The following is a 15883-nucleotide window of genomic DNA, read 5'->3' on the forward strand; positions in this document are numbered from 1 at the left end:
CACTACAGAAACAAATCTATAATGTTTCAAACACACATTTACTTATTGTTACAGAGTTAATTATATATACATATATATATATATATATATATATATATATATATATATATAGAGAGAGAGAGAGAGAGAGAGAGAGAGAGAGAGATAGGTACCATAATTAGGCAGTTACTTATTGCATTAGTTGTTTTGTTTTTTGTTTTGTTTTAATTCTATCCTTCTAGAGGATAGAATTCCTGTAATTTGTAAAATCAGGAACTCCTGAATTAGAGAAATGAGACAGTCTTTAAAACTGGAAGTTCACATTCCAGGAACATGCCATCTAGAGAGTTCAGATTCCTCCTTCCTCTTTCAAGAAGTTTGAAATTCAAGAAGTCATTGAGCTTTCCTCTCAGATTGTATGAAAGAACATGTATCTAATACATTTGATTCTGCCACATCACCATCTGTGAAATTTTGTGGGTGTAAGATGAAAGATATTGTTTCTTCCTCTTGATGTACTCTGCAATTCCCAGTTTTCTAGAGAGTCCTAAAGAGCTCAAAGCTGACTCCTAAGAGTTTACTAACTCAAGAGTGGGGATAGCCTTTAAAAAACAACAACAACAAACCAACCCTATGTGGGCACACCTAGATGGCTTAGTGGATAGAAAGCCAAACCTGGCAACAGGAGGTCTTAGGTTCAAATATGGGCTTAGACATTTCCTAGCTGCATGATTCTAGGCAAATCACTTAACCATAATTGCTTAGTCCTTACCACTCATTTGCCTTGGAACCAATATGTGGTCTTGATTCTAAAACAGAAAATATGGGTTTAAAAAAATCTATAAGGCCATTGCTGATCAGTAGACTTCCTGTTTATACCTTCAGAGGATGAGAGGTATGGATTCCAAACTTGTGAATCCTATGATCAGAGTTGATACCTTCAGAGGCATTTGATAAGAGTTTGCACTTTCAGCACCAGAAAAGCAATCCCCAAACTCCCTCAGAACAGATTGTCTTTCAGAGGATAGTCTGAAGAGAGTGTCTTCTGGAGATAGTCTTCGAAGTAGCTTTGCTGGAGACTTTGGCTTGGATCCAGGGGCTTAGAGCTTGGCTTCAACTTGGACTATTAGACTACCTCTTGGGGTGAATAAAAGGCTGACTCCTTTCCTAGTTTCTGGAGAGACTAGCTTCCATCTTGGAGAACACCTCATGGTTACTCACTATCAGCCTTACTGGTTGAGAGCTAATTAATCTCTTCCTGGATTAAGATAGATAACCTCTCTAACATCTTCACATTTCTCTGCTTTATTGTTTCCTTCTCCATTTTGTAAATATTTGTAAATAAATTTCTGACGAGATATAATAAATATTGGCAACCACATTTAACTCTTACCTTGGCCAATGGCTTTAAATGTCATGCTGTCTGCCCTTCTATAATGACAAGTTACACTTACTCTGGGATATTGACCCTCAGTAAGTTCACTCTGTTACTGTCTGGTTCTGGACATAGCCTCAGGGCTAGATTTTGTGACATTTATGAGGAATGGAGATATTTTACTTCACACATTGGTGAATAACTCGGTTGACAACTGAGCTGCTGAATTAGCAAAAGGACTCCGTATTGACTTATCTCTTCTCTTAGGTAGGCATATAGAAAATCAAGATATCACTTTTACATTAACCAGCAAAGGAGTATAGTTTATAATTTTTCCAAATAGGTGATATTTTATTCCAGATATCAAAAAGTAGAACTGTTTAAGACCCATGGATATATCTGCACAAGATTTTCTACATACAGAATTCAGGAAAACCCTGCTAAGAAACTAACTTCAGAAGACTGAGCAAGAAAGAAGTCTTTCTTGACTGTGTTCTGAAGAAATCTAGGGTATGATACAAAATTATTGCTTAGGATCAATCAAATCAACAAGCATTTTTAAAATCATTTCTATATATCTAATAGTGTCATAGGTATAGCTAGTGATATTGGACTGGAGCTCAGGAGACAGACTAAAGTTGGCACCATAAAAATTGCAATTTGTCTAGAAGTATTAGTTGAACTCATGGGGTCTAATAAGATCACTGAGGAATAGCATGGAAAAGCCAAGGACAGAATTTTGAACTATACCTAGTTAGATAGGAAGGACATGGATTTTTAACCTGCAAGGGAGTTTGAAAAGGAGTTGTTAAGGAAAGAATACAACCAAAACAATAGTGTCATAAAACCCTGATTGGAGAAGGCAATCAATAACGTTAAATGCTATAGATTCCTCTAGATAAATTGAATCACTTATAAATCTAGAGATCATACCCCTACTTTCTGAGAAATTTCCTGGATCAATCCTCATCACATGTGCTGAAAATAAAAAGGCAATCAGCTTCTGTTGTTCACATTATTTATTTTTTAAACATTGTAAAATTGCAAAGAAACTATCAAGCACCTTACTGAGTATTTTTCAAGCCTTCCTTCATATTCACAGGCCATGTTAAGTGAGCAAAATTTTTCTTTCCTTGCTTTTTTATTATCCTGTTTTTAGTTCAAGCCCTATTATATATGAAACATTTAAATACTTGTTGACTGACTGAATAGGGGAGGGTTGTGTAAAGAATACTCCAAGGCTGAGCCCTGAGCCTGAAAAAAAAAGAGAAAGTAATGAAATGAGGTATAGATTAGGGAGTTCAGCAGGTTTGAAGCAACTCTGGTTGGGATTGTCTAGGCTTTTTATAACTTAGTTTTCGAATGACTTTATGGTTTATGGCTGGATACCATTCTTTGGTTCCATTCATGGTGTGATCTTGGCCAGGTACTGGGCCAGGCATTGAAGACACAAATGAAAAAATTAAACAATCTCTGTCCTCTAGCAGTTTACATTCTTCTAGTGGAGGCAAAGATATAAGATGTAACTATACAAAGTAGGTGCAAGGTAAATGAGAGGAGTGCACTAACAGTTGAAGGGATCAAGTAAATTATCTTGTGAAATATGGGGTATGTATGATAAGAATATTGGGAAAGCTTGGAATTCCTTATTTAAAGTCTTGCATCTGATGCATTAGCTATATGACCCTTGGAAAAAACAACATTTAAACTTTCAGAAACCAAGATATTCAAATTTCAGAAAAATTGTCAGTCTACATCAGTTGAGAAGGTTATCCTCCAGGTTCTCCCTCCACTGAGAAAATCATAGGCTCCCTGCCCTGCCCCCAAAGTGATGATATTTAAAGTTTTTCTCTGTACAAAATCTGCTCTAAACAACTGAACTAATTTGCCTCCATATTGAAGGCTGGAAAGGATAAATCTACAGAAATTTAATTGTTCTTTCCATCTCTTTGAAAATTTTCACAATGGCAAAGAAATAGTGCTCTTTGATCCTTGAGGGAAGATCTAGGACCAGAGAATGGCAAATACAGTGAATTCAGTATTATTTAAGTTTTAAGGAAGCATTTGTTAATAATTAAAAATATCCAGGAATGAAATGAGGTCTACTATGGAATGTCAAATTATTTGGGATAGTCAAGTAAAACCCAGGAAACTATTTGCCAGTGTTTTGGGGAAGGCTAAAACTTAAAATTCTTCCAGTACCTGAGGTTCTATGACTCTATAGAAGGAGGGAGAGAATGACATCTACATTTTGGTAGGACAGTTGTATATCTTGTGGCATCCACTAGACATCTGGACAGTTTCTCGATGGTTTAGGAGTTCCATGAAGTGTATGTACTGCAATGTGTGCTGAGTTCAAAATCCATGCTGTTTGTATTACTACTCCAAAGTGAAGTTGCAGAAATTTTCTTTTCCCTGGAATCTCTAGCTACAGACTTCTTAACCTCAAGATTAAAATATGATGGCATGACATAATGGAAATTTGTCCAATATGCAAGGAACAACTCATAAAATACTGAAGGAACACTTTTTTTTAACAGCTGGAACTCTTGAAAGTTTATCACATTTCATTTAATCAAGTCATCTTTGCAACAACCCAATGAAATATGAAATAGATTTCAATCATTGTTTTACTTTTTATAAATTTTCTATTTTTAGAAAAATTTTCCATGGTTACATAATTCATGTTTTTACTTTACCCTTCACCCCCTCAATTATTCTCCCCTGTTATCATTTTAGCCAATCTGCTAGGTATGATGTGGTACCTTAAAGTTGTTTTCATTTGCATTTCTTTAATTATTAGAGATTTAGAACACTTTATCATGTGCTTATTGATACTTTTGATTTCTTTATATGAAAATTGCCTATTCATGTCTCTTGCCCATTTATCAATTGGGGAATGGCTTGATTTTTTATACAACTGATTTAGCTCCTTGTATATTTGAGTAATTAGACATCCATCAGAATTTTTTGTTATAGAGATTTTCCCCCCAGTTTATTGTTTCCCTTCTGATTTTGGTTGCATTGTTTTTGTGTGTACAAAACATTTTTAATTTAATATAATCAAAATTATTTACTTTACATTTTGTAATTTTCTCTAACTCTTGCTTGGTTTTAAAATCTTTCCATTTACAGAGATCTGTCAAGTATAATATTCTGTGTTAACCTAATTTACTTACAGTTTCCTTCTTTATATTCAAGTCTTTCACCCATTCTGAACTTATCTTGGTGTAGAGTGTGAGATGTTGATCTAAACCTAATCTCTCCTATATTGTTTTCCAATTTTCCCAGAAGTTTTTGTCAAATAGTGGACTTTTGTCCCCAAAATTGGGCTCCTTGGGTTTATCATACACTGTTTTGCTGACATCACTTACCCCGAGTCTATTCCAATGATTCTCTCTCTTAGCCAGTATCATATTGTTTTGATGATTCCTGCGTTATAGTATAGCTTAATATCTGGTACTGCTAAGCCACCTTCCTTCATTTTTTTTTCATTATTTCCCTTGATATTCTTGATCTTATGTTATTCCAAATAAACTTTGTTATATTTTTTTCTAATGCAGTAAAAAGGTTTTTGGTAGTTTGATAGGTATGGCACTAAATAAGTAAATTAATTTAGGTAGAATGGTCATTTTTATTATGTTAGCTCGTCCTACCCATGAGCAATCAATATTTTTCCAATTTTTTAGACCTAGTTTTAATTGTTTGGAAAGAGTTTTGTAGTTATGTTCGTATAATTCCTGTGTTTGTTTTGGTAGATAGATTCCTAAGTATTTTATACTGTCTAGAGTGATTTTAAATGGTGTTTCTCTTTCTACTTCTTGCTGCTGTGATGTGTTGGAAATATATCGAAATGCTGATGATTTATGTGCATATATTTTGTATCCTGAAACATTGCTAAAGTTGTTGATTATTTCTACTAGCTTTTTAGTTGATTCTCTAGGATTTTTAAGTAGACCATCATATCATCTGCAAATAGTGATAGCTTAGTCTCCTCATTGCCTATTTTAATACCTTCAATTTCTTTTTCTTCTCTAATTGCTACTGCTAGTGTCTCTAGTACAATGTTAAATAATAGAGGTGATAATGGGCATCCTTGTTTCACTCCTGATCTTATTGGGAAGGCTTCTAATTTATCCCCATTGCATATTATGCTTGTTGATGGTTTAAGATATATACGGTTTATTATTTTTAGGAAAGGACCTTCTATTCCTATACTTTCTAGTGTTTTCAGTAGGAATGTGTGTTGTATTTTGTCAAAGGCTTTTTCAGCATGTATTGAGGTAATCATGTGGTTTTTGTTGGTTTGCTTGTTGATATGGTCAATTATGTGAATGGTTTTCCTAATGTTGAACCACCCTTGCATTCCTGGTATGAATCCCACCTGATCATGGTGGATGATCCTCTTGGTCACTTGCTGGGGTGTTTTTGCTAGTATTCTATTTAAGATTTTTGCATCTATGTTCATTAAGGAGATTGGTCTGTTATTTTCTTTCTCTGTTTTTGATCTCCCTGGCTTTGGAATCAGTACCATATTTGAGTCATAAAAGGAGTTTGGTAAGACTCCTTCTTTGCTTATTATATCAAATAATTTGTGTAGTATTGGGATTAATTGTTCTTTGAATGTTTGATAGAGTTCACTTGTGAATCCATCAGGCCCTGGTGATTTTTTCTTAGGGAGTTCTTTGATGGCCTGTTCAAGTTCTTTTTCTAATATTGGATTATTTAAGTATTCTATTTCTTCTACTGTTAATCTAGGCAACTTATTTTTTGTAAATATTCGTCCATATCACCTCGATTGCTATATTCATTGCCATATAATTGGGCAAAATATTTTTTAAATAATTGCCTTAATTTCCTCTTCATTAGAGGTGAGGTCTCCCTTTTGATCTTTGATACTATTAATTTGGTTTTTTTCTTTCCTTTTTTTACTAGTTTTACCAGTACTTTGTCTATTTTATCTGTTTTTTTCAAAATACCAGCTTCTAGTCTTATTTATTAATTCAATAGTTCTTTTACTTTAGATTTTATTAATTTCTCCTTTGATTTTTTAGTATTTCTAATTTAGTTTTCATCTGAGGATTTTTAATTTGTTCATTTTCTAGTTTTTTAAGTTGCATGCCCAATTCATTAACCTCTGCCCTCCCTAATTTGTTAATATATGCACTCAGTGATATAAATTTTTCCCTTAGAACTGCTTTGGCTGCATCCCATAGGTTTGGGTAAGATGTCTCATCATTGTCATTGTCTTCAATGAAATTATTAATCATTTCTGTGATTTGTTCTTTCACTAAATTATTTTGGAGAATCATATTATTTAATTTCCAATTAGTTTTTGGTTTGCCTCTTTATGTATTCTTACTAATAACTATTTTTATTGTATTATGATCTGAGAAGGTTACATTGATTATTTTTGCTTTTTGTATTTGTTTGCCATGTTTCTGTGCCCTATTACATGGTCTATCTTTGTGAATGTTCCATTTGCCACTGAAAAGAAGGTGTATTCCTTTTTGTCTCTATTTATTTTTCTCCATATATCTATTAACTATAATTTTTCTAGCGTTTCATTCACCTCTCTTATCTCTTTCTTATTTATTTTTTTGGTTTGATTTATCTAGATCTGATAGGGGAAGGTTGAGGTCCCACACTAGTATGGTTTTGCTATTTCCTCCTTGAGCTCCACTAGCTTCTCCTTTAAAAATTGGGAAGCTATACCATTTGGTGCATACATATTGAGTACTGATATTTCTTCATTGTTTATACTGCCTTTTATTAGGATGTAGTTACCTTCCCTATCTCTTTTAATCTTATATATTTTTACTTTGGCTCTGTCAGAGATCAAAATAGCCACCCCTGCCTTCTTTTTCTCATTTGAAGCCCAAAAGATTTTGCTCCATCCTCTCATTTTCACTCTATGTATGTCTATCTGTCTCATGTGTGTTTCTTGTAGACAATATATGGTTGGGTTTTGGTTTCTAATCCTCTCTGCTATTTGCTTCCATTTTATGGGCAAGTTCATCCCATTCACATTCAGTTATAATTATCAACTATGCATTCCCAGACATTTTGACTCTCCCTCCTAGTCCTATCCTTTCTTCTTTCACTGTTTCCTTCTATATCAATGTTTTGTTTTTAATCAGTTCCTATAATCCCCTCCCTTGTTGTACTTCCCTTTCTCCTCCCTCCCTTCTTATTCCCCTCTTATTGTTCTTTAAAGCCACAGGGTGCTCCCCCCCCAAGCCCTCTCCCTCCCTAGTATTGCTTCCCTCCCCACCAGTCCATTTGTTTCCCTTCTACTTCTCTATTGCGCTTGAATCTATTTTCTGTCCCTATGGATATGATTATTCTTCTCTAAGTTGATTTCAATGCACTTAAGTATTGAATATTACCTCTCTCTAACCTCTTTACCCTTACAGTGTATTATTATTTTCCCCTGTTGATCCCACACGCTTCTTTATGGAATATAATTTTATTCCTTTTTCTTTGCTTTCCTATTTTTCTTATTATTATCTTCTTCCCCCCCCCCTCGTTTTGTATATATTTATACCTACATATATATATATATATATGTATCTTGACATTTCATCCTATGCTGTTTGTCCCTGTTCCCTCTATGTAAAACTTCTTCTAGTTACTGTGTTGGTAATAATAATTTTTAATATTTGCCAATACCTTCTTTTCTTCTTGGGATATAAATTGATTGAACTTGTTGTGTTCCTTAAAGAAAATAATTTTTTTTCTCCTTCCCCCATTCTCTTAAATTACCTTATGTTGATTCTCTTGAGTTCTGGGTTTGGGCAGCAAACTCTCTGTTTAAGTCTGGTTTTTTCTTGATGAATGAAGTCCTCAATTTTATTGAATGACCATACTTGCCCCTGAAATAATAGAGTTAGTCTTGCTGGATAGTCAATTCTTGGTTGTAGACCCAGTTCTCTTGCTTTCTGGAATATTGTGTTCCATGCCTTCTGGTCCTCCAATGTAGATGCAGCCAGATCCTGTGTTATCCTAAGTATGGTTCCCTGATATCTGAATGCCTTCTTTTTAGCAGCTTGTAATATTTTTTCCTTGGTCTGGTAGTTTTTGAATTTGGCTATAATATTCCTGGAAGTTGTCAGTTTGGATTAAATGTAGGAGGTGATCTGTGGATCCTGTCGATTTCTACTTTTCCCTCTTGTTCAAGAATTTCTGGGCAATTTTCTCTGATAACTTCTTGTAAAATGCTATCTAAACTTTTTCTCTTATCATGATGTTCTGATAAACTGATATAATTTTTAAGTTGTCTCTTCTAGCTCTGTTCTCCAGGTCTTTGGTTGAATCAATGAAGTGTTTCATATTCTCCTCAAATTTTTCATTTTTTTAATTTTGTTTAATATATTATTGCTGCCTTGTGAAGTCATTTACTTCTAGTTGTTGAGTTCTGTTTTTTAAAGACTGAATTTCATCCCCGGCTTTTTGGTCATCCTTCTCCTTCTGATCTGATTTTCTTTGTACATCATCTTTTGCCTTCTTTGCTTCATTTTCAAGCTGGCCAATTCTGGCTTATGAGTTTATTTTCTCGTATTTTCTTTTTCAAATTCTCTTCAGCCTCTCTTGCCTTTCTTGCTTGCTTTTTGAGTTCCTGAAGTTCTTGAGTTAATTGAGTTTTAAATTCTTGAGTTAATTGAATTTTGAGATCTTCCAAAGCCTGTGTCCAGTTTGCTGGAAATACTTCCTCTTCTTCTATTTCTGTTTCATTTGCTCTCTTTTCACTTCCTTGAAAGAAGCTGTCAATTGTCATTTCTTTTCTCTTTTTCTGTTGCTTACTCATGTTTTTCCCTTCCTTGTTCTGCTAGGTTGAACAGATGTATTTAATGATCTTTGATGAAAGATCCAGCTGATAATGGAGGTTTGTAGTTACTTTCTCTGCCCTCTGAAGACTTCTTGTCTGTTCAATTATTGGGATTAATCCTATATTGATTGGATTAATCTTGCTCCTTTATTTGCCCTGAGGCTAAAACCTTGAGGGGAGGGAAAAACAAACATTAAAAAAAAAACCAATGGGGGTCCAAGGAGCATTTTTGCTGAACTGAGCTCTCCAGCAGTGGGGTCCCCCTGGGCTGTCCGCTGTTTTTGATCTGGTTTTCTTTCCTCTTGAAGCCCTGCTTTCTCTATCTCAGTATGAGGAAGCCAAGCTGTCTGAGGTCTAGGGTTTGGCTCTCTCTAAGCTACCATCTTCTGGGTGTTTTTGCTGTGTTTCTCTGGTTTTCTCCTCCAGTCACCTCTCTAGTGCCTGTGTTTGACTCCCTGAGTCTGTTGCCAGCAGGGCCCTCTTTCCAGACCAGTGCACCTACTGGCCCTGAGATTTCCTGGACCACTCAAGACTCCACACAGCACGTGGGGGAGGTGTCCTGGGATCCTGGGATTCCCCTTCTATGCCCTCAGTCCCGATAGTTCAAGTATTGAAGTCTTTTTCTTTGCGTACCTCTTTAGTTATGTTGCAGTAGGGTTCCCCCCTGCTCTGTCCCGTTATTAGATTTGGTCCTCTTTCTTCTCGAAGCACATTGTTTTCTATCTCGGTGTGTAAGGGTGCAGAGGTTTTAAGATTCACTCTGTCTATGCCGCCGTCTTCCCAGAAGTCCTCCAGAAAGTCCTATCATTGTTTTAAATGTGAAGAAACCAGACATTTCAAAAACCAAAGGTCAAATGGTGAGTACTACCTAGAGGTCATCTCATTATTTCTTCTCCCTCCAAGGTGAACGCGCCAAAAAGTAATATAACGCTTGTTATGCATAAATGAAGTGGAGTGGCAAGAGTGCTAGCATAGGCAATGGAATGTGCTCCAGATGAATAAGGACTAGAGGAGGGGAATTCAGCATATATCTTTAAAATGGGTAAAAATGTCAAATTTAGTTTTCTACCTTCCTATTCCTTTCCTTCAGCTTCCCACAAGTAACTTAAAATATACATTCCTTCAGAGTAGTTTTAAAAAAATATGTACAAAAAGAGAAGGTAGTGACTGACAATCATTGACATTTCCTCACAGTGCAACATATTGAGGTATGTAGGACTTTTCAATAATGGTCAATTGCCTCAGAAACAGTGGATAGAAGCAGTAGGGACTTTCTTGAGTTCTCGGCTATTGTCATTTCTTTACAGATTAAGTTGATCTATTTGTTCTTGAACTTTCTTTTACATTATTATTATTATTATTATTATTATTTATGGAGACACAGAATTAAAATTAGGACTTGAAGATCATCCCCAAACCTGATTACCCCTTGTCAGTCCAATGACCCTTCCCTAGTACCTTCTTCACAGCCTCTTTTACATCCTTGTTTCTCAATGTATATATAAGGGGATTGACACTAGGTGTAACAATGGTATAGAAAAGGGTGAGGAATTTGCCTTGGTCCTGGGAGTAAGTGTTGGCTGGCTGAAGGTACATGTAGATAATAGTTCCATAGAAGAGTGAGACCACAATAAGATGGGAGCTGCAAGTGTTAAAGGCCTTTCTCCTTCCAGCAGCTGACTTAATCCGTAGCACTGCTCGAGCAATGTATCCATAGGAAATAAGAATGAGAATAAGGGGAGCTAGAATGATAAAAATAGCTAACGAAAATGCCAAAGCTTCCAGTTCCATAGTGTCTACACAGGCCATGCCAATCAGTGCTGGCATCTCACAAAGGAAGTGGTCCACCCGCCGATGTCCACAACGGGGAAGCATAAGAGTCTGAGGTACCATGATAAGTGCATTGCCAAATCCACTCAACCATGCCACTGAGGCCAGTTGTCCACAAAGCCTTGGGTGCATAATGACAGTGTAATGCAATGGTTTGCATACAGCAGCATACCGGTCAAAGGACATAACAGCCAAAAGGATACACTCCACCCCACCCAGGGCCAGGACAAAGTAAAGTTGAATGGCACAGCCTAAGTATGTAATGCTTTTATCTGGACCCCAGAGATTGTAGAGCATCTGGGGGATAGAGCCTGTTGTAAAGCACATGTCAAGGAAAGAGAGGTTGGATAGAAAGAAATACATTGGGGTATGGAGTCGTGAATCTAGGGTAGACAACAAGATGATAGTCATGTTTCCCAGGAGGGTCAAGAGGTAGAAGACTAGTACAACCACAAAAAGAATCATCTCCAGATGGGGCCGATCTGAGAAACCCACCAGGATAAACCCTTCTAAGAAGCTGTTGTTGCTTCTTTCCATCACCTGTGAAAAAGCATCACCTGTTGGGGAAAAAAGTATCTCTGAAAGTCATGAAAATGGGTGAGGGTAGGTCCACTCCTAAAAGGCATAGGAAATTTACTCATTATCTTTAGGAGGAACAGATTAAATCACTAAATAATAACATGGGAACATAGAAATTTGACATTAAACTACAACTCACAATCCTGGTTCTCTTTCCAGGTCCTCAGAGCACAATATTGGACACCTCTAAACTGAATACTTGTCAATCCAAAGAAGATTTTCAATGGTTTATTGTTACTGATGAAAAGTGTCAAATAATCCCACTCTCATGTAAATTCTAAAGCTTTCCATAAATATATATGCACCAAGATCTGTTAGTGAGAGACATTTCATTACACAGTTCTTCTAATTTGGGTAAATGAATTATATCATTAAGCACTGTGTCTCTGATTCTCTTAACTGCCACCAAAGAACAGTAGTAGTGATTTTGATTACTTTGCATAACTTTGATCATCTAGATATTTCCTAATCTGGATAACTGAGGGATCATAGGACCACAGAAATTAGAATATAAAGAAACCTGGGAAAACTTAATTTTACAGAAATAGAAACTGAGGCCCAGAGTCACTTAGGTCACAAATATCAGAGCTGGGTTTCAAACCCACTTTATTTAATAATAAGGTCAATGTTCTTTCAACTATAATATACTGATAAAGTACCTGAACCACTAAATGTTGCTTTTCTTTTAAAAAAGTTCCTTAAAGTAACAGTACAAATTAAATTATTTCACAAGAGATAAAGGAATTCAATATAGACCAAGGTCATAAGAAAATATAAAACTTAAATGCAATACAATACAATATTATGTCTTACTTTATTCTTTGATGATTATCAATGTCTAGTTATTCTAATATTTTTCTAGTGTCTTAACTCTAAATTATACATGTAGCTGAAATCCCTTTCTAAGAAGGTTCCAAATTTGGACTAGTTGAAATAATATTTTTTAGCTTGATTCCAGTCTGTTAGAAAGTACCTGAAATCAATTTTTTTCTTATTACCAGTGATGAGAAATGCATTCTCTTGCTACTATACTATTCCCAGAGTGCCAGGATATTTGTTTTTTTGCTGTCTTTCAGTAGCTCTTCAGGTATTCAAGGTCTTTGAAAGCTGACTGATGGTTCAATAGTCAGATGCAACACTTAACACAGTACCTGGCACATAAGAGATATTTTAAAAATACTCATTGCTGGAATGACATTGAGCAATTTTTTAAAGCTATGATTTGTTTTCCTCTTTCTTGATATTTGCAGAAAAAGTTATTACATTTGGGCTCACAGACCATGACTTAAAATACTAATCTGCTAAATAATACTTATGAAGTTTTGAGAAAAAAGTCATTTAAATTTCTGTGACTTGGTTACCTCAATCATAAATTATGATCGTGACCAGTTCTTTAAGGATCCTTTGGAATTTAAAACTATTTTCTTATTGTTATATGAATCAAAAAGCATACCTTCTAGTTTTAGAGTTATACAATAATGGCATGTTAATTATATTTTGTAGCACTCAAAAATTATGTATTTTAAAAAAAACTAAAGATAGATTCCTCATCTTCTGCAGCTTGTACCCCAGGAGGCCTCTCTGTGTTCTACTTTGATCTCTATTTATTTTCCACAAATAATTTGAATTTGACTATCAGTCCCTAATTCTGTCCCAATTTTTCTCTAATAAAGTGAACAAAGAGCCAGAATGGGATTTGAGATTCATGACCTTCTGCAACTTGTCCCCCAGAAGGCTTCTCTGTGTTTAAAGCCTGATCTCTACTCATTTTTCACAAAGTGTTTGAATTTACTATCTGCCGCAACTTTTCTCCATTATGTGATAAAATGAACAAATAGACAGAATGGAATTTGATCCTCTATAGAGTAAGACAGCAGAATAACAAGACCCAGGAGTGATGCAGAAGTGGACAACTTCATAGTGCTAAGATCAGCGATTTTATATTGCTAATGAGGCATATGGGGACTTCAATGCTATAGGAAAAGGATTTGTTCAAGATTATCCACTATCCTGATCATAAATTCTGAAGTTCATATTTTAAACACATAGCTTCTAAACTCTTTTAATAGAATATTCTCTTGGGGTTTAAAAATCCTATGACCCTGAGAAACTAGCCTTCTCCTAAGCAGAACTGCTCCAAGATATTAACAAGAAAACTATTATGACTCCTATTCCCCAACACTTCTAGGGAAAGAATCCTAAAACTTCCCAAGCTGAAGACTTTTCTTAAGAATTTTTTTTGCCTCTCTATGAATAGAAAATCCATTGAGAGTCAAGGGAGGAGGAGTAGAAACTACAAAATATTCCATATTCTAGATGATCTGCTATATATTGAATAAATTCTGAACCTTATACCATATTTCCAAAAACTGTACAATCAGAATATGAATTCCTTTCCCTTTTCTACTGGATTAACATTACTCCTATTGGGGCTAAAATAGGGATTAAGATAGCCTTAAGAAGCCATATTTATAGCCTGGGTGGTTTCACTATCCAAGAAAGACTATTTTCCATTATGCTTTAACACATAATAACTTCTAATAGCAGGTTTGGGGATTATCTTAAGACATATTTAAAAATCCATTCATTACAAATTTAACTCACCAATACTGACCACAAATTCACATATACGACATCAATCATCTCAAGACTTTTTCCATTCTCGTGGCATCATTTGTGACTAAAAGCAAATCAAAGTAGAGACAGAAAAAAGAGGATGGTCATGAGAAATGTGCTGAGAACAGAGAAGGTAAAGATGAGGAGGATGTTTGATGAATCAGGGCTTCTTAAGTCTCAAGTAAAAGACTGTGAGGACATTGACTATACCACCTATAGACCACAGACTCTTCCATCTCTAAGACCCATATGGGACTATGGAGAATGGACCAGAGGGGACATTGGAAGGCTCCTCTCCCAGAAAAGGGAGCTCTCTAAGAGCAAGAGGTTCAAGCTTCCAAAAAAGAGCTTCTTATGGGTTTCAGTAGCAATGTGGAATGCAACACTCTCCAGACTCTAACTACCCCTGCTCCAAAGATTAAGAGAGCCTTCTTTAGTATTCCCTTAGCTTATTAACACTAATGAGACTTTGGGGAATGTGTAGATCCAATATACTATTGATGAATCTGTGAATTGGTGCAATAGTTCTAGAAAACATTTTGGAATTATGTGAGAAATGTTGCTAAACTTTTTATATCATTTGATTCATCCACCAATCCTACTACTGGGCAGTTAGGACAATAAAGTAAGAAAATCTAACATATATACCAAAATATTCATAGTAGTACTTTTAACAGAAAAAGTCTGGCACCATATATGTGTTCATGAATTTAAAAATAAATAAACAAATAGAATAATGTTAATATAATAAAATTATTATGCCATAAAGATGAATATTAGGAAATTAGAGAAAAAGGGAAAGTTTGTATGAAGTGATACCACTAAAAGGAAGAAGAATCACAAGAATATAAACAATGATTATAATAATGTAAGTGAGAACAACACTAAAAGTTTATAGAATTCAAATCAGATACTCTAACCAATTTATTTTAGGTGGATTTAACATGTCTTTCTCTCTAAGAAATGGACAGCTGTGGAAGTTGTATGTTATATGCGTTAAAAGTTACAAGGACTCTTAATAAGATAGTCTCACTCAATCTTTTTTTTTAATTGAAGGAAGTATTTATGGGGTATATTATTGGTAATTGATTGTTATTTTTAAAATCTTATTTCTTGAAAACATGGAACAAAAGATTATAGACCAAAAAAAAAATTATAGACTCAAAAGACAATTCATTCACAAAGTTGACAAATACAATTGATAAATAATAAAACTGATAAAAAGCTCATTATTCTTCAAAATTGAGTTCATTTTTAACATCTGTAGTGGATATTTGGATTGGGTAGGGAGTGCGGGTTATTTTAAGTCAAGCAGCAGTCTCTTAATTGTAAATCAAGAGACTTGATTTCTGTTTCTAACTTTATCATTAACTTGATATTCATCTTTGGATAAGTCATTTAAACTCTCTAGGATTCCTGTTTTTTCTGTGTAAAATAAAAAGTTAAATTCAAGAGTTCTGAAGTAATAAAAAGTTAAAGCAAAACAATATGGGAGAGATTAGGTCTAGATCAACATCTCACACCCTACACCAAGATAAATTCAGAATGGGTGAACGACTTGAATATAAAGAGGGAAATTATAAACATGTTAAGTGAACACAGAATAGTATACTTGTCAGATCTCTGGGAAAGGAAAGACTTTAAAACCAAGCAAGAGTTAGAGAAAATTACAAAAT

General features: G+C 34.9%; 1 protein-coding gene across 1 annotated transcript; it reads right to left on the reverse strand.

Annotated features, from left to right (window-relative positions):
- Nucleotides 1-10604: 10604 nt before the first annotated feature.
- On the reverse strand, nt 10605-11549 carry LOC123244910 (putative olfactory receptor 2W6). The gene has a single exon (XM_044673568.1). It carries the CDS (start codon nt 11547-11549, stop codon nt 10605-10607), a length of 945 nt encoding a protein of 314 aa, XP_044529503.1.
- Nucleotides 11550-15883: the final 4334 nt, after the last annotated feature.

The sequence above is a fragment of the Gracilinanus agilis genome, chromosome 4 (assembly GCF_016433145.1).
Source record: "Gracilinanus agilis isolate LMUSP501 chromosome 4, AgileGrace, whole genome shotgun sequence".
NCBI lineage: Eukaryota > Metazoa > Chordata > Mammalia > Didelphimorphia > Didelphidae > Gracilinanus > Gracilinanus agilis.